This window comes from Ictidomys tridecemlineatus, chromosome 8 (assembly GCF_052094955.1).
Source record: "Ictidomys tridecemlineatus isolate mIctTri1 chromosome 8, mIctTri1.hap1, whole genome shotgun sequence".
Lineage (NCBI taxonomy): Eukaryota > Metazoa > Chordata > Mammalia > Rodentia > Sciuridae > Ictidomys > Ictidomys tridecemlineatus.
In genome coordinates, this window is record NC_135484.1 from 126873672 (window position 1) to 126897316 (window position 23645).

Sequence of the window (23645 nt, forward strand, 5' to 3'; positions counted from 1 at the left end):
TTTGGAAATGATCTATAAAAATTCTTCAATGTGTTTACAAAAGAAAAGATCAGACCTAAGCTACAACATGTTCTAATATCTTTTCTACCAGAACATAATAAAGTTCTAGTAACTAAAATACAGCTTGGTCAGTGGAAATAATTTAAAACCTTAGGAAGAGACCACATATTTTTAGAATGTCTAAGAATATTGTATAGTGAGATGTCTGTGTCAAGCCACAGATGTTGGTCTCTATTCCACAGGATGGGGGTTGTTAAAGTTGTCAAGAATAAGGCCTACATTAAAGGCCCAGATCACTATCATGTTGGCTTAGGAACCAAATTCCTCAACAAGAGTACTAAAGCATAAGAAGTAAAATCAAGTATCAACAAATGAAATGGAATCAAACAAAAAACATCTTCACAGCAAAGGAAACAATAAAGAATGTGAAGAGAGAGCCTACAGGATGGGAGAAAAAATCTGCCACACACACCTCAGGTAGAGCATTAATCTCCATGATATAAAAAGAACTCAAACAGCACCAAAAAAAACCCCACAAATAACCCAATCAATAAATGAACAAAGGAACTGGACAGACACTTCACAAAAGTGAAATGAAGAAATACAATTTGGCAAACAAATATATGAAAAAATATTCAACTTCTCTAGCAATTGGAGAAACTACACTGAGATTTCATCTAACTCCAGTCAGAATGGCAGTTATCAAGGACACGAATAGCAATAAGTGTTGGGGAGGATGAGAGGGAAAGATACACTCATACATTGCTGGTAGGGCTGCAAATTGATGCAACCACTATGGAAAGCAGTATGGAGATAACTCAGAAAACTTGGAATGGAACCACCATTTGACCCAGCTATCCCTCTCCTCAATCTACACCCAAAGGACTTAAAATCAGCATACTATAGTAATGTGGCTATGTCAATGCTTATAGCAGCTCAATTCATAATAGCTAAGCTATGGAACCAACCCAATTGCGCATCAGGTGAATGGATAAAAATGTGGTACATATGCACATTGGAACATTATTATGCCATAAAAAAGAATGAAATTATGGCATTTGCTGGTAAACCAATGAAACTGAAGATCATCATCCTAAGTGAAATAAACCAATCCCCCCAAAACAAAGGCTGAATGTTCTCTCTGATATAAAGATGCTGACTAACAATAGGTGGAGGAAGGGGGCTATCACCAGATTGCATGGGGAAGGGTGTGTGTGTGAGGGAAATGGAGGGCAGATGGGAATGTGAAAGACAGTAGAATGAATCAGGCATAACTTTCCTATGTTCATATATGAACACACAGTGTAACTCCATATCATGTACAACTGAGAGAATGGGAAGTTATACTCCATGTATGTATAATATGTCAAAATACACTCTACTGTCATATATAACTAAAAAGAACAAATTTAAAAATCTTAAAGAAGAATAAGGCCTACTTTAAGAGATAACAAGTGAAATTTAGAAGATGAGAGGGAAAAACCGACTCCCATGCTTGTACACACTTGGTGATACAGGACAAAAATTAGTACAACACACCCAAACACAGGATGATAGTTCATGTAACTAACAGAGATATCATTCGCCACATTTCTAATGCCCATAAAGAAGGGGATATGATAGTCTGTGCAGCATATGCCCATGAACTACCAAAATATGTTGTGAAAGTAGGTCCAACGAATTATGCTGTATCATATTATACTGGCTTGTTGCTGACCCACAGGCTTCTCAATAGGTTTGGCATGGACAAGATCTATGAAGGCCAAGTGGAGGTGACTGGAGATGCATACAATGTGAAAAGCACTGATGCTCAAACTGGTTCCTTCCTATGCTATTTGGATTCAGGCCTTGCCAGAACTACAACTGGCAATAAAATTTGTGGGGCCTTGAAGGGCTTATCTATCCCAAACAATTCTTTGGATATGATTCTGAAAGTAAGAAATTCAATGCAGAAGTACATTGGAAGCACATCATGGGTCAGAATGTTGCATTATCTAAGGAAGAAGATAAAGGTGCTTACAAAAAACATTTCTCTCAGTATATGAAAAACAATGTAACCCAGACATGATAAAGGATGTGTATGAGAAAGTCCATTCTGCTATAGAAGAGAATCTAGTCTATAAAGAGAAGCCCAAAAGAGTAGTTAAAAAGAAGAGGTGGAACCATTCTGTAATGTCCCTTGCCCAGAAGAAAGATCATGTAGCTCAAAAAAAGGCAAGCTTCCTCAGAGCTCAAGAAAAGGCTGCTGAGAGCTAAACAAAACAATAGCTTTTCTATGAAGATTTTTCAGATAAAGACAATAAACTAATTGGGCAAGATATATATATATGATGGTATAAAAAATCTGTGGCAAAAATAGCCCCAAAATATAGAGCCAATTCTGGCTGATCAACTCACAGCACATGCAAATGTAACTTCTAAAAGACTGTGATCCAAGGTAGAAAGTAAAAAACTATATATCCAGTAAATGAGACCAATGGGGCTCACTGCTAAATAAAAATCTGGTTTCCCTTGTTTTCTAAAAAAAAGTTAAAATTTCAAGATAGTGACCACAAAGCACTAAACCAAGCATAGGACTCTTCTAAGAGCAGTGTTCTGTGGGATTGCACAGCACATAAGCCCACAAAGCTTGCTGTGTAATAAAAGAAATGTTAAGATAAATTCACTTTGACTTGAGAAAGAGTATGTAAACAAGACTTCCAAAAGATAAAACTTAAAGAAAAATTGCTTGTCAAGAACTTCATCAAAATTGTGGATTTCTAGTAAACTCATAGGTAAAACTAAGCTTGGTCACAATTTGAAAATATGGAGATAACATAGCTGCAGTCTCTAGACTAAAGAGCTTCAGTTGGAATACTAGCTTCATAATTATTGCAAAAAATGAGGCTATTAACCTATGTCTTTTGAACCTTTGTTTTCTTTTGGTAAAATAGAAATTATTTTAATACTTCTTCCACAGGATGTTTTTGAGAATTTAATAAGCAAATGCATCTAAAGAACTCAGAACAATAACTTTATTGAGCACAAAATACATGTTATTTATCTTCATTACACTTGTAATTTATAAAATAATGAATGTTAATGTGATGAATATGCAATAAACTCTTATAAGAAACAAGAATAAAAACTCAATAAAAAGATGGACAAATTACATGGCAGGGATAACAGTAGAATTTTTGGATAAATGGCAGATCAAACATAGATTTATCCTTTGGATAATTTAGAGAGGTGCCCGGATTTTAATCTAAAAGATGTCACAAGTAGGGAAGAATTCACATTGAAAAGACCAGGATTCATTCCAAATGAGACAAATGCACTTTTTGGAAAAAAAAAAAAGAACTTAGTGTTGTCAGCAACAGTGAAGAGTCAGATCTAGGAAGAGAAAATCAAATCACCTCTTTCCATTCCTCTTTCTTTGCTATCCTTAAAACCACAATAATAAATGAGTAGAATATTAGATGTAATCACCTTTCTGTCCTAATCAAAAGGGCATAACTGCCAACAGTTCCTTAATTTTTATTGCAAATTTATTTCCAATGTATGAACCAGAATATTTTCCAGGAAAGTTACCAAGATAAGAAAAAGAACTCACACTTTTTCTGAGAAAATGAAAGGAACTTCATGAAAACATATTAGGCCCTCAAGACCTGTGCTGTCCCTGGTTCTGAAACTAAGAAATAAACCTAAGGAAAGAAAATAGAAAGACTGAAAAAAATATATTCAATACCACATAGGAATTCCCCAAGGCTGTTCCCTCAAATTATTGTTATGGAGAGGTCTCATGTTTATTAGAACATTCCTGCTCATCACCAGGGGACATGCTGTCTCAGGACATTTATGTCTAGAGATCTGTGTCTCATTAAAGTACCAGAAGAATTTCTGAAAGACAGACGAGAGAGAGAGAGAGAGAGAGAGAGAGAGAGAGAGAGAGAGAGAGAGAGAGAGAGAGAGATTTATGAAGGTGAAGAGCTTATGCAACAGTCACAATATGAACTATCATTTCAAATAATTTTCAACTTTTATAATTGAAAATTATAAAAATTATATGCTGGGAGTATAAACCTGAAAAACTTTCTGATCTGTGCTTCTGAACATTAAACCAGGTAAGAGAATGAAACAGAATACAAATGTGTTTTGACTGATCTGCTTGCTATTACTAATACCCAATGCTCAGGACATAGAACTGGTTTCCTCCTTTCTTAAAATGTCTTTCAGCTATAAAGCTTAGAATCCCAGTACTCTCTTGCAGTTTAACCCATGTTTGTTAATTTTATTTACTGCAGTCATAAAATTATTTTCTTCTCCCATCAATGATTTCTGAAATCTTAAATGAAACCATTTGTAGGAAGCACCTGAATATCAGCAGCTCTGTTAAACTTCCCTATAGTTCTTATAGTCCTCTCAATGCCTCCCATTTCTATATTTCCCATGAATGCTTGCTTTTTCCTTCTACTACTCAAAAGTTAATCCACTACATCTTTAAGTGAAAAGAGCAAAGAGAAAGTTATTTCACACAATTTGGTTACTTTTGCTGATGTACCTCAAGGAGACAAATAATTGCAGGTACTTTGCAAATAATGGAGAAAAATAACCATTCAATGTTTTCTGCCTCTAAGTGAACAGTGCAATTTTATTCAGATATTAAACCTTTTTACAATTAGCTTAGTTGCAATTCCTCAGGAGTTACACATGCAGTGAAAAAAATACTATTTTTTCAATTCTTCAAATTAACTGAAAAAAATTTGCCCTTCTTTAGGAGAAAATAAGATTTTATTTGAAAGAAATAAAGAGAAAAATATATTTTTTTAAATGAGGAGAGCTGGAAATTCCTAGCAACTTTGGAGAGAACTGATAGGAAGCAGAAAGAGTTCTGGAGTCATGGAAGATGACATAACACCAGTTAATGAAACTAGAAAAGAGGAAGGTGAATGTCCTTAATATCTAAAGAGTTAGTTGATTTCAGGAAAAAAATAAATAAAAACAGACTTAAGAAAATAGATCATAAGGGAAGACAGAAGGGGATGGAATTTAAGGGGATTGAAGTCATGGACATTTTGAGAAGAGGTCAGTATTGGTGAAAGAAAGGATGAATTCTTGACTCTATCAAAGGAACAATTTTTCTTATACAGAGATTCAGGAATCTAGAAAAGGATCTTTTAAAAGTCTCAAGACAACCAAAGAATAGAAGTATAATAATGCCAAATTTGTCATGAAATAATAATTTTGGATAATATTTTGAAAATATTTAATGAGTCAGATAATAGGAAAATTCTAAACCTATCAGCAGATGTAGTCGTGATACAGCCTCATGTATGTGGTCATGTTTCCTATTCCAGTAGGGTTCCATGATGTTTCTAAGGATGTGGGTCAGAAAGAGATCTCAGAGGATGTCTCTAACCCTGTTTTCATTCAGATGAATAAGTGTAACTATAATTTGTTAAAAAGCATTCCTTCTTTAAAGAAGAAAAGTCTTTAAAGATTTTGTAATTATAACAAGTTCATTTTTATCTTTTTCTCAAGTTCACAACATCGAGGTAACCTCTGACTACTCCAGAGATAGCCACATGGTGGAACATTTAAAATGTTGCTCCTTGTTAGTGATACTTAGAAGATGAAAGGAGAGTTAAATCAGAATGTAGATGTTCACAGGCAGAGAAGATAGTAGGCTGAAAACCTGTCTTGAATCCCTAAGAGAAAAACAAAATCAATGACAAATGTAATAAGTTTAAAAAATGGTTGTGCCAAAGTTAAAAATAAATATTCACCTTTAATATTTGATAGTCTGATAGCCAAAATATATACAATCTAAGGCAGTTGTTATTTAAAACAACTAATTTTTGTCTTGTCAAGAAAATCCTGGTCTAGAAAGACTGATTCTCATTAGACATAGATTTCCAGAAATTATTCTGTCTTTCCTTTTCCTTTTAAGTGATGCTGAATCAAACATTAGTCACTGAATTTCTTCTTCTGGGATTGACAGACATTCAAGAATTAAAGCCTTTTCTTTCTGTTGTTCTCCTCACCATCTACCTTGTGAATGTGGCTGGGAATGGAGTCATGCTGATGATTGTCATCTCTGATCCCAGACTCCACTCTCCTATGTATTTCTTCCTGGGAAACCTGGCATGTCTAGATATCTGCTACTCCACAGTAACACTGCCAAAGATGCTGGAGAACTTCTTCTCTACACACAAAGCAATATCTTTCATGGGATGCATAAGCCAACTTCATTTCTTCCACTTCCTTGGTAGCACAGAGGCCATGTTGCTGGCAATGATGGCATTTGACCGCTTTGTGGCTATCTGCAAACCACTTCATTACACTGTCACCATGAATCCCAAGCTCTGCACCCAGATGGCTATCACCATCTGGGCCATTGGATTTTTCCATGCCTTGCTGCACTCCATAATGACATCTCACTTGAACTTCTGTGGTCCCAACCACATCCATCACTTCTTCTGTGATGTTAAGCCATTGCTGGAGTTGGCTTGTGGGAACACTGAGCTCAACCAGAGGCTGCTCAACACTGTCACAGGGACCATCGCCACAGGCCCCTTCTTTCTGACCCTTCTCTCCTATTTCTACATTATCACCTACCTTTTCCTCAAGACCCAGTCCTTCAGCATGCTTCACAGAGCACTGTCCACATGTGCCTCCCACTTCATGGTGGTTGTTCTTCTCTATGCTCCTGTTATCTTCACCTACATTCGCCCTACCTCAGGGAGCTCCATGGACATGGACTTGCTCATTGCCATCATGTACACTGTAGTCACTCCTGCACTAAATCCATTGATTTATACTTTGAGGAACAAGGAAGTGAAGGGTGCCTTGAATAGGGCAATCAGAAGGAGGTTCTGACTTGAAGAAATCTAATGACCTCTTCTAAAATATACATAACCAACCAGGCAATAAGGAAGTTGAAATGTGAAAATATATTGCATCTCAAATTATTTAAAATATGTATAACAGGATATGTCAAAATATGTATAACTGGATAAAGAGAAAGTATAATCTAATTGTATTTTAAAATGCATTCCAGCTAGCATAGGGGAGATTTAAACAAATGGGATATTAGTCATATAATCCTAATGCTGAATATTTGATGGGATATCTGTTGATAAAATTAATTTGGTACATTTTATTATATATCTTGTATGAAATCAAATAAACAAATAGGCCTATGTTATACATGCACTGAGTAGATGGGTATGTTTTTTCAGTATGTTTAGTGTAGGGTCACTTCAGGTTAACACATCAAAATGTGATGAATAAAATTATAATACTTTTATATTTTGAAGATTTTAATATAAGACCAGGATTCCATTATTGGAAAAGTTAACACTAAGAGACATATGACTTTAAGATAATTTTTAGGATGTATGTCCTAATTTCTTTTTCTTCAAATGGAAAGGATAAGTAAGCAATTAAATAAATGACATTGTAATCAACTAATGAACAAAAATAAAATAACTGGGAGTTAATCTGAAGAGTTCTAGAGTCTCTTTCCCTATAGATATTTTAGAAATCATCTGGTAAAACTGTTAAGTATTATTAGAAAATGTTACTAAAATTGAAGGCAGATTAAAAAAAAACTTTCAAAAATCTTTCCATTTCATTAACATGTCAATTTTCCCTCAGCCTTTGATTATGAAAGATTATGACTTCCAAAAATTTTTCCTTTTCAAATTTTATTTTCTTTGTTTATATTTATTTTGACAAAATTTTCTGGGGGTGGGGTTGGGGGGTGCTGAGGATTGAACCCAGAGCAGTGTGCATGTGAGGCAATCACTCTTCCAACAGAGCTATATCCCAGCCCCTATTTTGACAAATTTTAATGTAAAGCAATATGATATAATGTAGGTTAAATATAAAGAGTTCATCAAAATGTTGTTCTCTTTTATTTACTTGGCACCAAACTCATACTAAGTAAAAGAATAGAAGTCACAATTACAGAAGTATTTCTAGAGTTAATAGGCAAGAACAATTATTATATTATTTTCTTTCTAGGTTCCTACAAGTGGTAACTGGCCTTGAAAGAGTTGAAAATTCCAGAATTTACAAATGTTTGGACATATTCTATGAAGAGATATTTTAAGCAGATATGTTGACTTTTCAGTCTGTTTTCATTTTCCAAACAACTTGATTCTGACCCTTCTCCTATACTTTTGTCTCAACTCCACCTTTGGTCCCTCTTAGCCCATTTAGTTTATGAAAGACTGTGTGTGGAGAAGGCAACTTCCACTCTGAGCTGGTCATGCTAGCTCTATAAACCATTTTTATTCTCACTTCTATTGGTGAAATTGGTAACATCATCAAATTTGAATTGAGTTGAACTATGAAGGAGTGTGTAGGGTTCTGGTAACTATTGCTGCATTACACACCAGGACCTGAAATATTTAAAGTTTTAAAACAATTATTATTTTTTTTATTTCTGTGGGTAAGAAGCTACCCACAGAAGTGTTGTGAGTCAGAGTTGACTCTGACCCAGACTTGTCTGGGACCTTGGCTGTGATGAATTCAATAGATGTCATGGAATAGGTGGGAGCTGACAAGGCCTTTTTCTCTATTTCTCTGTATCCTTCTCCAGTTGCTTCATGTGTTCCTTCAGCAGGGAAGCTTAAGGTCAGACTTTTTTCATGGAACCAACAGATCAAGGTAAAAATTGGCAGTTATCTCAAAGATAGAACCATGATCAGCATTAACATAATGTCTACCACACTCCATTTGCCAAAACAGTTGCAAGCCCACTTAACTTCATGGGAAGAGAAAATTGATAGCACTGCTAAAGAAAAACCTTCAGAGATTTTGGGGACACCCTTAATCTACCACACTCCCACTTCTGACTGCTAAAATTTCACATTGTCGCCATATGCAAACTTCACTTACTACCTCTACCTAAAATCCTAAATTCTCATCTCATTATAGTATCAAATCAAAGTTTAGTGTTTTGGTTTGTTTTCTTTTCTTTTCATCTATATTGAGCCCATAGCTGTCACTCACATAGCCATTGTAAATCTGGTTGTGACATTTTTCTTACTCTGTATTCCATATTGCAGGATGGTGTAATTGAAATTGATAATACAAAAACAATTCTTTTTTAACATAATTTAGGGATTCTTTGGGGGTTTTAGTCAGTTAGACAAATACCATATCCACAATTGTCCTTAAGACAGCTTCTCTATAGCTTAGACTGAGAGTCAGAATATTATGGAACAACACCTTTAAAATTCCCATCTGTCTATCTTTATGTCTGTATCATGCTGTTTTATTCACTGTAGTTTCATTATATACTTCAAAATCAGCATGTATGATGCCTTCAGCTTTGTTCTTCTTTTTAAAGATCTGGGTCTTCTCAGAAGATGATATACAACAATTAACAAATATATGAAAAAATGTTGAATATCTCTAGCAATTTGAGAAATGCAAATCAAAACTACTCTAAGATTTCATCTTACTCCAGTCTGAATCTCAGTTATTGAGAATACAAACAACAATAAGTGTTGACAAGGATGTGGGGGTAAATGACACTCATACATTGCTAGTGGGTGGGACTGCAAATTATGGAACCACCATTCAACCCAGCTATTCCATTTCTCCATCTATACCCAAAGAACTTAAAAACAGCATACTACAGGGACACAGACACATTAGTATTTATAGTCGAACAATTCGCAACAGCTAAACTGTGGAATCAACCTAAATGCCCTTCAGTTGATGAATGGATAAAAAAATGTGATATATATATATATATATATATATATATATATATAAATACACACACACACACACACACACACACTGGAATATTATTTATCATTCAAAGAGAATAATATTGTGGCATTTTCAGGTAAATGGATGGAGTGGAGAATATAATGCTAAGTTAAGTTAGCCAATCCCAAAAACAAAATGCTGAATGTTTTCTCTGACATAAGAATGCTGATTCATTATGGGATTTGGGGGGAATCATGGGAGGATTAGATGAACTCTGGATAGTGCAAAGGGGAGGGAGGGGAAGGAAAGGGGATTGGGGGTAGGAAAGAAGGTGGAATGAGATGGACATTATTACCCTAAGTACATGTATGAAGACATAAATGGTGTGAGTCTACTTTGCATACAACCAGAGGTATGAAAAATTTTACATATAATATGAATTTTAATGCATTCTGCTGTCATATATAATAAATTAGAATTTAAAAATCTGGGTCTTTTAAAAAACTCATAAATTTTATGATTATTTTTTTCTATTTCTAGAAAAAAAATTCCACTGAGATTTTGATAGGGAGTCCTTTGAATCAGTAGATTGCTTTGAGTAATGTAGACATTTTAAAGATAATAATTATTCCAATCCATGAACAGAGTATGTCTTTCAATTTGCTTGTGTCTGCTGTAGTTTTCATCAGTATTTTGTAGATGTCAGTGTATAAGTCTTTCACCTTCTTAGTTTACCTTATTCTAAATTTTTATTCCTGATTCAATTTTAAGTAAGATTGATCTTTTATTTCATTTTTTGGATAATTCATTGTCAGTTTATAGAAACCCATCTGATTTTTTGTGTTGATATTATATCTTAAAACCTTACTGAACTTATTTATTGGTTCTAAGAGATTTGGGGAGTTTTTAAGGCTATCTCCATATAATTTTACTTCTTTTCTTAATTTAATGTCTTTTATTAATTATGATAGTACAGCATAAAGTCAGACATAGACCAATGGAACAAAAAAGAGTACAGAAATAAAACCACATATAATTAATATACATGGGAGTCAAAAACACATATAGGGAAAATGACAATTTCTTCAATAAATGGTGTTGGAACAACTGAATATCCATGTGCCAAAAAAATTAAATTGGATTCTTATTGTAGGCCACACATATATGGGCACACAAATCAGCTCAAAATGGATTAAAGTAAACTGAAGACTTGAAAAAGTAAAATGCCTAGAAAAAAATGAGGAAATGTTTTGGCACTGTTACTGGCAATGATTTTTCAATTTGACATCAAAAGTTCAGAAACAAAAGCAAATATAGACACATGGGACTATGACAAAATAAAAAGTTTCTGCTCAGCAAAGAAAAGAGTTAAAAAAAATGAAAAGACCATCTAGAAAATTAGACAAAATATTTTCAAAACTATGTCTCAATTAGAGGCTAATATTCAAAATACAAAAGAATCTCCTACTAGTCAATATTAAGGAAAAATAATCCATTTAAGAAATAGGCAGAGGACCAAAACATTTGTTTTTTCAAAAGAAAATACACAAATGACCAACATGTATTTTTTGAAAATGCTCAACATCACTTATTATCAGGGGAATGCAAATTAAAAGCACAATGAGATATCATCAAACACCTGTTAGAAAGGCTTTTAAATTTCTATGCTTTTATTAGTGTATTAAAGTTGCATATAATAATTGGTTTCATTTTGATGTAATCATACATGCCTGGGATTAAATTTACTCCATTTCAGTCCCCAGTGTTCCCTTTCCTCTCCCCTATTCTTCCCCATTCCCTTTCCTCTACTCTACTAGTCTTCCTTTTACTCATTTATATATTTTTAATTGGTGCTTTATAGATATACATATAGGTGGAAGTTACTGTACTCTTTTATACATACATATATTATATTTTGTCAAATTCATTATACATTTTCTTCCCTTTCCTGTACTTTCTTCCTTCCCCTCAATCTCATTTTTCTGCTTTTCTTACTTTGCTGTAGCTCTTGCATGTCAGAAAAAAATTATCAACTCTTGATTTTCCAAGTCTGGCTTTTTCACCTAGCATGATATTTTACAGTTGTATCCATTAACCAGCAAATGCCATAATTTCAATTTTCTTTATGGTTGAATAAAAATTATTCTTTGTGTTTGAGTAAATATAAATATACTTGAGTAAATACAAATATATATGGTAATATATGATATATAGGATCTATATGCAAATATACAGAGATATATAATAAATATAATAGAATATGTATGTATGTATGTATATATGAATGGGACAGGATATGAAATGGGAGAAAATGTATAATGAATTTGACAAAATATACTACATGTATGTATAAAATACACAGTAAATTCCAACTATATGTATATCTACAAAGTACCAATTAAAAATAAATAAATTTTGTGTGTGTGTGTGTGTGTGTGTGTGTGCATGTGGTGCTGGAGATTTAACCCAGGGCCTTGTGCGTGCATGCAAGGCAAGTACTCTACCAACTGAGCTATATCCCTCATCCTACATACCAAGTCATACATACCAAGGAGTAGGATACCTGTGTCATATGGTGGTTTCATTCCTAGTTTGGGGGTTGAATCTCCATACTGCTTTCCAGAGTGGTTGTACTAATCTGCAGTACTACCAAAAATTATGTGTATTCTTTTTTTACCTCATATAGGAAGCAACAAAAATGTGTAATTGCCTATTTGGAAACTATCCTTCAAATGTGCAAGTAAAAAATTCAAAAATGTTAAAATGAGAGACAAAAAATTACACAGATCAGAAATTTAGACCTACATAAGAAATGAGATCATGGAAGAAGGTATTAAGTGAAGGTAAATAAAAAACTTTTATTCTCTTCATTGACCTAACAAAATTTTATCCAAAATAACAATAGTACAAGGTTTTCAATCATGTATGCTTATAAATGTATCATGTGTGTTGTTGTTGTTGTTGTTGTTGTTGTTGGAGAAAGAGACTGCAGAACCCCTCCATCAGAAATAGAAAGTTTCAGCAGTCAGAAAATCAGTAAGGACAAGAGTGAATATCATAACACCATCAATCAATTGGATATAACTGATATCTGTAGACTACTTTACTCAAAACACCAGAGTATGTGTTCTTCTCAAACTCACATGGAGAATTCAACAAGTAGCCCATATTCTGAGCTCTAAATGTACATCAAAATGAATTTAAAAGAATGCAAATCATCCAATATCTGCTCTCAGACTATAATGAAATTTAGCTACAAATCAATAACAGAAAGATAATTAAAATATGCCTACATTTTGGGGTGAAATAAACATAGCAAACTTACTTTAAAAAAACAGAACACTTAATGCTTATATATACATGGCAACTAACAAATGAAATAATATGATGACTCAAATTTGCTTTAAAATAACAGGCAGCATAGGGAGTAGTGGGAGAAAATACAAATGAAAGAACATTTTTGGCATGTTTGAAATTTATTTAAAATTCATAGCTAACATTATCCTTCTAAACACTGCCTAGTGTATTAGTCAGGGACCTCTAGAGAAATACAATCAACAAGAGGTATGATTATAAAAAGGAGATTTATTAGATTGTCTCATACAACCAGAAGCTGGATAGTCCATAATGGCTGTCCACAGGCTGGAGGGTTAACGGAACCAGTCCAAGAGACTGAAACCTCAGAACAAGAGAAATCAACCCTTGTCTGAGACTGAAGGCTTTGGAAACTCCCTGAAGAATCACTGGAAGAGTCCTCTTTAGAAGAATAAAGGAGTGAGAGTTTGATATCCTTAGGTGATGGCAGCAGCAATCAAGAACCCATTCAAGAAGAATAAAGCTTGCATCTGCTGCTGCTTCTTTGTACCACCAATTTTTATTCGACTCAAGCTATCATCCTCTTGGATGGTGCTGCCCATGCTTAGGGAGGGTCTCCATTTCAGTTCACTATCCCACATGCCAATCATTGCTAGACAACCCTCATTACACACCCAGAAGCCTCTTAATATTTGGCATCTCTTAATTAAGTCAAGTTGACAATTGAAATTAACCATTACAGTTAGACATTCATGAACTATGTCTTATAACATCTATGAACACCCTTATATCACTGTGATCATTCCCTAGATTTCTTAACAGCTTGAAACATGTGTGAGAAGTGCTGGGGTGTAATATTGGATAAATTATATTGTTATATTGTGTGAATGTGCAAATATGTAACAACAAATACCATCAAAATTTACAACTATAATATACCAATTTAAAAACTGAGGAATGAGCATTGGGTTCTGCCAATTAGCAATATCATATATGTGGAAATGTCTTCTCTACATGGGGCAGTGAAATCTGGTTCACCTAGAGCATGAGTGACAGATCTAGAATTTAGTCCCAAGTTGTCTAAAAGCTACTTTTTAATGGCAGAGATATTTTCTCCAGACATACCCTCTCAACATTCCTTGGTTTAATTTTTAACACAAAAATTTAGTCTGAATTTCATTATTTCTCAGGACAGTCTGTGAGCTGCCAAATATGATTAAATAAATAATGATCAGCTTACCTTAGGCAAAATGAATTATGTTGTTTGCAACTAAGAGCACACAAAGAAAATTCACACTCCTTCTCAACAGAACACTCTTCATGTTATTTACACACACAGTAGATGGAGCCTCATTAATTTTTAGCATAAAAATCTGGTTCATTGAACTTGGAACATCTAATAACAATAGCTCTGTCTATTCTGAGAAATTGTATCTCCAGCAGAAGCTTTTGTTGAATCAGTGGTCTGCTTCTCAGAGTGCTCTTGTGATGAGTGATTGATTGCTTTTGTCTTAAAAGTGGTCAAATGAAGATATGAAACTGGCTGGTGAAGGAGACTGGTCCTACCGCTAAAATCTCTAGCCATGTCCTGTTAGCTTTATCCTTACTATTGTCACTTCTTTTCCTATCTTTGTGCCTCGAAGATTGAAAAGAATCCCCTGATTATACAGATGGTCCCTGACTTTCAATGGTCTGACTTATGATTTTTTTAACTTTATGATGGTGAAAAAAATACACCTGTACAACCATGCTGTTTTTCAGCTTCAGAGCAGTACTTAGTAAATTACATGTTATATTCAGCACTTTATTATAAAGTAAGGTTGTGATACATGATTTTGTCCAACTGTAAGTAATATAAGGGTTCTGGGCACATTCAAAATATGCTACTCTGACATCACAGATGTGTACAAAATGTATTTTACTTACACTATTTTCAACTTGAGATGGGTATATCAAGATTTAACCCCAACATTGGTCAAGGAGCATTAGTATTTGTTCATGGTAGGTGGAATATCACTAGACGCCTGCCATGTGACAGGCCATATCCTCTTGAAGGAGTTAAAAATACACACCCTGGCAGATTGACAATTTTTTTGTTAAAGTCACTTGAAAAACAGCAGATATAAAAAGATAATTCTGACCCCTGTAATACACTACATCCTATCTATAAAACCAACCTCTTGACTTCCCTTTTATGAGAAAAAAATAAGCTTTTACTTATTTAAAACTCAACAGCTAAATCTGATTTCTGGCTGACTTCAACAAATGATATACTATAGAGCCATTAGTTAAAATGCTGAATATTGGTGAGAAAGAAGAAAGATAAAAGGGGTTGAAATAAAAGTTCTCATTTAGATAGAATTAAGTTTGAGATGCATCTGGTGTCTAAGCATGGATGACAAAATAGACAACATGAATATTTGAATGTATATATTTAGAAGAGGGCAACCCAAAATATGCACATTAAATAGAGTGGTTTCTATTAAAGGCTATAAAGTTTTATAGCCATATGTCCACCATTCAAGTTTTTCTGACTTAAGGAGGCAGGGTATGACCAGAGATAGGCTGTAAGTTTTAAGTAATCTTTCCAATTTCACTCCTAAATCATCATCAATGTTATGCTTCTGTTTAATTTGAGATTTTAATCCTCAAAACCATCCACAGGCAATTTTTTTCAATGGAAAATTCTTCCAGATTTGCCACTAATGAGTAACTCTGGGAACTGGGTCTCAAAGGCCAAGAAACATTCATTCTATAGCCAAACCCCTTCTGATCCCAAGAGAGACAAAGTTGGGTAATGTTCAGTTTTCAAACTGTATCTTATCCACCTTCATACATAGTCTCAGCAACATAGGCAAATGGCCTGGCTTCTCGCCTATTCCACTGGTCCACCAGCAGCACTGGATAAAATGAATATTTCCAAGGTCATCACTTATGAGGTAGAGATTTAGGGAAGTCAGTAGGTAAGTGTCAAATATGGTATTTGGCAGAATAATGGACTAATATTTCATAATAGAACATAGGAGGTGCAAGTGAAAGGACATTTTATTTATGTGTCTGTTTCCAGAGTAGTATGTAAGCCAGACCTGCTTTTAAAATATATATATTTTACATGGTAAAATTGCTTCTGTAGAAATATCTACTAGGAAGTTTTATATGTAGATACACATATGTTATATATATATATATATATATATATATATATATATATATATATACACACACATATACATACACATACACATATACATATACATACACATCTAGAGCTAAGGAAAGAAGTTGGAATTAAAAACATAATGTGAGTTATTTGTTTATAGATATTTAAAGAATGAAAGTAGATGACAGAGGTAAGGAACTTCAGTAATTAAAAAGAGGAACAGAAACCAGCCAAGAATATTGAGGAGGAATCATCAATGATATTACTAGAAACCCATAAGAGTATTGTGTGTATTCTGAAAATTACAAAGAAAGTGTTTGAAATGGGCTGCGGGTGAAGCTCAATGGTAGAGCACTTGTCCAGCATGTATGAGGTGCATAATGGATCCCCAGTATCACATAAACCCATGTAAAAAAAGATGAAATAGAGAAGAATTAACTGCATTAAGTCTTATTAAGAGACCAAATATAGACTGACCATTGAATTTTGATATTAACAAGAGTGATTTCAGAGGAATGATAATTTCAAAAATTTAACAGGGTTCATGAGAATATGGAAAATAAAACATTGGAAAGTAATGAGTGCAGGAAATAATTAGGGTTTGATGTATTTTTTTAAGTCACAGAAAAGTGTAGCAAGAGCTGTTGAGGTTTAGAGGATACCTCAGGGTATTCAGATTGGTCCATCAGAGGATGAAATTTCACAGATGGATGAATAGGATCTCACAACACTTAGATGCTGAAATATTACTCAGCCTCAATAGTGAACCACACCTGCCCTGAGATCCAATGTGAACAATATATGTTATGTATGAATTAGCCAAAGATGGACATAGAATTAGAGTATTCAAGCAAAATCATCAAGATGATCCAATCTAGGGAGAAATGTGAAAGCATGAGAGGGACAGAACTGTCTTGGCTGAAGGAAGTATTGTTCTTAAGAGATCAAAGAGTAAGTGTAGACTTTATCTTGCATGAGAAAAAGAAATCTTCCAATTCTCAATAAAATGGGAAGGAAAATGAAAAGAGATGGAAAAGAGTGATAAAGTTATGGTTGATAGAATTCCCTACATTTTTTTCTACATTTTTATTGATGTGTAGTAGTTGTACAAAATTATGGGATGTGTTGCTACATATTTATGCATACACACAATATAATAATATAATTTGGCCAATATCAGAATGCCTTGCATTTTTTTAAAGTTTATTATAATTTGTCATATATGACAGGTGAATAGAATGATCTGCATTTTTAATTCAGCTCAGCTGACTAACCCCATCAGTATCACTGGATATTAGAAACACAAATTCTCACATCTCACCTCAGGCCTACTAAAACAGTCCTTAAGATGGAACCATATATCCTTGACTTAACTAGGTTTCCATGCGATTCTTAAATATGTGAAAGTTTTAGATTCTCTGCTCTTATATAGTCAAAAATGCCCTGCATAAAGAGGGGAAAGACAATGTCCCTTTATCCTAGAGCACTTGTCCTTTGGAACATCTAAATATTGCTAGAAACAAGGAGGCAATAAATATATAAATGGAAAAAAAGAAGAAAACTGTGTCTGTCATGTGATCCATCAGAAGCCTTCAATCACAGATGCTTCATTTTAAAAGAATATGATAGTCACATCTTAATGAACCTTGTCTTCAGTTATAATTATTTCCAATTGTCATAACTTTACCTATTTATTTGCCAAGTATGACCTAAAGGACACTTTCTCTCCCACTTATACGTGTGAATTAGACAATCTCATTGTTAGAGAACAATGAACAGTAATCCTTGAGAGAAAATATGTGTTTAATTCTTTGACTACTACTATAAATAACATTTAAAAATAAAATATGGTTCTGACTCTCAAGGAATTTATAATTTAATTGAGAAGAGAAAATTTATGTCAGAGAAATTGGAAAGCTTATTCAGATAGTATACAATTAAGGACTATATCATTCTACCTATATATTTAAGAAGACATGAGATAATGAGGGATAGAATATTCAAGGATAGCTTCATGGCGGGGAGGGAGGTAACTTAGAGAGGAAAACTAAATGCACTTTCTGCCACAATGTACCTCAGTGCCTTGTGAAGGAGATCGATGTTAACTAAAAATCCTAAATGTTTAAAGAAAATAAGTATGACAGCATCCACTATATTACAACTGTGGTAATATATAAAGGTATGATGTCGATATATAAAGGATAGATGTGATGATTAAAAAATCAAAATTCTGTAATAAAGACATCAATTAAACTGAGATTTCAAGGATAAATACTGTGGTTTGAATGTGATTTGTTACCTATGAAAGTAATATTGCAGTTTAATATTCATTGTGAGATATTAAGAGGGTAGAAATTAGTCTAAGTATGATATTTAGAAATGGGCCTTTGGGAAGGTCTTTAGGACAAGATAATGTCATTAAAGTGCAGCTCCCATAATTGAATACTAGTGGCCTTATAAGAAAAGAACAGAAGACACACACACTCTCTCTTGCTATGTGATGCTCTGTACCACCTTAGGACTCCACCAGCAAGAAGGCTATTAAGGGATACAGCCACTCAACCAGAACTGTAAGCCTGAATAAACCTCTTTTTTATAACTTTGTGGTGTTGTGTTATTAGAAACATAAATCAGACTAATATAGAAAATTGGTACTGATAAAAAAAGGCTGTTGCTAGTAAAGAATACTTTAAAATGTGGAAGTGGCTTTGGAAATGGGGCACAGATGGGAAGAATTTGGAAGAGCAGGCTATAAAATGGCTAAATTCTGATGAGGGTTTAGAAGAAGACACAAAGACTAGGGAAGAGCTTGAATATCTTACAGGTGGGATAGGTGGTTATGATCAAAACACTGGTGTGAATGAGTGGTTTTCTATGGGAAATTACAGTAAAGGCCACACTTGCCACACCACTGCAAAGAACTTGGCTGGAGTATGTTCATGCCACAGAGGTTTATGAAAGGTTTAAAAGTGATGAACTGTGATAGCTGGTGAAGAAAATATCTAAACAACATTATAAAATTCAGTCATGGTTTTTCTTGGTAACTTTTAATTGTATACAATAGGCTTCAGGAGCAATGGTATAACCTGAAGGCAGACTGAGGCACATAATTAAATGGAAAGGAAAGCTAAAAGCTAAGAGAAATTAAAAGTCTGACCATGGAAAGAAAGAAGAAAAAGCATGCAATCCAAGTGCCAATTTCCAAAGAAATTAGCATGGATAAAAGAGGGCCACGTGCCAAAATCTTCAGGACAAGGGGAAAAGGCCTACCAGGCACCTCCCATCACAGGCCATCACAGGTAGCAGAGCTCTTCATGGTCTCACTACCCAGGGCCAACTTGGGATTTGGCTCACTGCTCTCTGGTGAAGCACACCACAGCTGCTCCAGCCATGGTTCAAGCAGGTTTACCTTGATAATGATGAGGTCATAGCCACTTCCACTGAGAGTTGAAAGGGAAGTCTAGGAGGCCAGACAGAGGCCTGATATAGGGGCAGAGCTGCACAGAGCCCCCAGGGACAATGACTAATGAAGCTGTGGGAACAGAACCCCCAAGACCTCAGAACTGTAGCCTGAGAGAACTGCAATCATGGGGTTTCAAACCAAAAGAGCTAAAGTATGGGATAAGCCCAACAAAGCCATGGAGGTGGGGCTTCTTGAGGCCTTGTGAGGCCCAGCCCTAGTCCCACTGAGTACAAGATGCCAGAAATGGCACTTTAAGAGTGAATGTCTATCTTCCTGGGTTTTGAACTCATTTTGGGTTGGTTACTCCTTATACTTGCGTATTCTTCCCTTTTGGAATGGAATGTTTACTCTGTGCCCACTACTGAATATTGGAAGTAAATAATTTGTTTTGATTTTATAAGCTCATAGTTGGAAGAAGTTAGTCATTGTATCAAACGAGACCCTAGACTTTGACGTTTTGAATTAATTCTAGAAGGAGTTAAAGACTTTGGACTGTTTGGATTGAATCATTGTATTTTGTATGTGAGAATGAGTCAAGGGGAACAGGGGTGAAATATTAGGGTTTGAATATGGTTTGCCACCACCCAAACTCCAAAGAACAATTCATTTAAGATATGAATTCTCATGCAAGGTAGTAAGAGAGTGATTATGGTGTATAGAGGTGGGACTTTGGTAGGTCCTTAGGATTAGAGAAGGTCATTATGGTAGAGCCCCCATGAATTAATACTGTTGGTATTATATGAATAAAGAAAACAGAAAACACACACACAAACACACACACACACACACACACACACACACACACACACCTTTCTATAAGATGCTTTGCACAAACTTGGGGCACTGCCAGAAAATCCATCACGAGACACAACCCTTCAAACTTGGCCCTTAACTGTCAGCCAAAATAAACCTTTTTTAATAACTAATTCAGTCTATGGTATTGTGTTATTACCAACAGAAAACAAATGAATATAATGAGTAGAAGCTAAGAGTGGAAGGAAGCAAGAGGGTATGCTTGAGGGAGTGCAGCACATCCACTGGGGCTACAGAACAGAAAATGAGTGGACTGTGGTGTAATATGAGGCTGTGGAGGTACCTCAAATCCAGATACACTGAGGAGGACTGGGAATAAAGTGCAAACAGAGCCCTTGTTTAGTGTACAAGGCCTTGGATTTGATCCTCAGTATTACCAAAAAAAATTAAATCAAAGCCATTGAGATTTGTAAGACATGATAAAGATTGTGCATGTTTTATAAAAGCAATGGTTCTGTGGTTGCCTACCTAAACAAAATAATATAGTTATATTTTCTTTTTTGAAAATATAATTCTGTCTGCATTGTGAACAACACATTAGATGGGGCAAGAATGAGAATGGTACACCAGATGGAAGGCTGGTGATATTCTAGTCAATCAACCAAAGCATGAACCAGAATAGATATCATGTAGATAGGAAAATTTACTGAACTGCAACTATTAGCACTGAGATAAATACTGAGATGCAGTTTTTGCCTTCAAATAAATCATCTTCAAAAACAGAATCACAAACAAGTGGTTATAATATCATATAATACAAAGTTTAATCTACACAGAACTTGCACACTTATAGAATGCTAGGGAAACTCTGTTCCCCTCACTCCATTGTCTTTGTGCCTCCTCAGTTGACTGTCCTTTCTAAATTCCAACTCTTGTCCCTCCCATTGATATCTTAGTTTACAAGCCTCAGCTGGTATAAGAGAGACACATTGACAGAAGACAGAATCCAGGTTACTGCACACCTGTGTCTTCAGGGAGTACAGACATTCTCTTTACACCAAATCCTTCTTGAAACAGAATAAGGACCATAATGAACTGCAGCAAGACTCCTGACTTTGTCCTCTCAGGGATATCCAGTGATCCAGAAAACCAGCAGTTCCTCTTTGGCTCTTTATGGCTCTCTATTTGTTGGACCTCCTTGGGAACTCCCTCTTTCTGTTGGCCATTGGCACTGACATTCATCTCCACACTCCCATGTACTTCTTCCTCAGCCAGATCTCCCTGGTGAATCTATGCTTCACTACTACCACAGCTAGAGGATTTCTGGACCCACAATGGATCCATCTCTTTCTCTGGGTGTCTGACCCAATTATACTTCTTTGCAGTTTTTGCTGACATGGAAAACCTACTCTTAGCCATCATGGCCATTGCCTGCTATGCTGCTGTTTGCTATCCACTGCATTATCCACTTGTAATGAGACCTTCCAGATGTGGGGTGCTTGTGGGTATGTCATGGGGAGTAGCCCACTTGGTCTCTCTCATCCATATCTTGTTGCTATCCCAGCTATCTTTCCATGTTAATCAAGAGATTCCTCATTTTTTTTTGTGTGATTTTGGCCCTCTCTATGGCTTTCTTGCTCTGATGTCCAACTCAATAGGGTAGGACCTGACAATGGCTCTGGCTGGGGTTTTTGGAATCAGTACTCTCTTCTGTATTATAAGTTCCTATTCCAGTAGTTTCCATGCTGTGGCCAGAGTTCCATCAGCTCAGGGGACAATAAAAGCTCTAGCCACATGCAGCTCCCACCTCTCCATTGTCATCCTCTTCTACAGCACAGTATTTGCCACCTATCTGAAGCCCCCATCAACTTCTCACTCCTCTGGGGAGCTGGTTGCTGCTGTCATGTGTAGTGAGCCGTTCCTGCAGACTGTGGTCGCCATTACATGATGGCACTGGCTCCGCTGTGGTCTGTGAAGGACAACTCCATATCAGAGAGAGTTGGCGTGTTGTTTTCTAGCACCCTGTGAGAAGGGTCCACGTGGCAGCTTCGCATTGGGGTTCGCGGTGCTTTATTAAGGCTGGGAGGGGCATCCGAGGATTATTAGAAGAATTATTAGAAGAATATCAAGGGCCTGAATAAACTGCTGAAAGAAGATTCCTGAGTCGCGTCTTCCTTGCGGGCAAGGGGGTCGTGACAAGTGGTGCCGAGACCCGGGAAAAAAGAAAAAAAAAAAAAAAGAAAAACCCAGGAACCAGAACTTTCAACAGTCAGGGAGGCGCGCCGGTAAGTCCCAGGTAACGTGGGACCCGCTGTTAAAAAGCGGGAAGCTCCTTTGTAAAGAGAGGGCATTACATCTCATAGCAATTGCACTCTGTATTTGCGTTTTGTTTTCTGTGTATTTTCGTTTTGTTTTTGTCTATTTTTCTGTGTTTTCTTGTGTTGCGTCATGGGTGCCGTGACTTCAAGTCCACTTCTTCTGGCCCTAGATGGCCTTTTACGTTCCAAGGGACTAGAGGTGAAACATCGCACTTTAGAGAAATTTTTACAGAGGGTAGATACCGCTGCACCGTGGTTCGCATTTTCGGGCAGCCTCACTACACCCAGCTGGGATAAATTAGGCAAAGACCTTGATTTTGCTTGTGAGCAGGGTATGTTAGAGGGCGGGGTGATACCCCTCTGGAAGATGGTCCGTAGTTGCCTTACATATGGCAGATGCCAAGAAGCGCTTGTTAAAGGGCAGGAAGTTTTAGAACACTTTCATGAAGAAAAGTCAGAAATGACAGAGAGCGAAGTGTCTCAGGAGGAGGGGAATGTGCGGGGCGTGGAGAACGGGAGGAGACTGTATCCAGATCTCAGTGTGCTGCGCATGCCTTCATGCGAAAGTGGGTCAGAGGCAGAAGACGCTGAGGAGGAGTTAAGAACGCTGTCCCGGCAGCTAGGGAGTTTAGGTACAGGGAACAGAGATAAGCAAGGGCTCAAGAACGGACGGCCTCCCGATCCGCCTCCTTATGGCGGGGGTGTTTTGGGACGAAGTTTCCACGCCCAAACATGGAGGGCTGTTAACGTTGAGATGGGTCTTCCTTATCCAGTTTTTCAGGATGATAATAGGGGAAAATTTCATGAGCCTTTGGATTTCAAAATGGTAAAGACCCTGGCGGAGTCTGTGCGCACTTATGGGGTCGATGCCGCTTTTACACTAACTCAGGTGGAAAATCTGTCTAGAAACTTGGCTCACCGAGGA

At 35.9% G+C, this 23645-nt stretch overlaps 1 protein-coding gene and 2 pseudogenes across 1 annotated transcript; all 3 read left to right on the top strand.

Annotated features, from left to right (window-relative positions):
- The first annotated feature begins 243 nt into the window (after window positions 1-243).
- LOC144365907 (large ribosomal subunit protein uL18-like) lies at window positions 244-2256 on the top strand (annotated as a pseudogene).
- Window positions 2257-5931: 3675 nt separating this feature from the next.
- LOC144365810 (olfactory receptor 12D1-like) lies at window positions 5932-6858 on the top strand. Its single transcript, XM_078018555.1, has one exon. The coding sequence runs from the start codon at window positions 5932-5934 to the stop codon at window positions 6856-6858; it is 927 nt and encodes a 308-aa protein (XP_077874681.1).
- A 14634-nt stretch (window positions 6859-21492) lies between these two features.
- Window positions 21493-22350, top strand: LOC144365811 (olfactory receptor 1f45-like; annotated as a pseudogene).
- Window positions 22351-23645: the final 1295 nt, after the last annotated feature.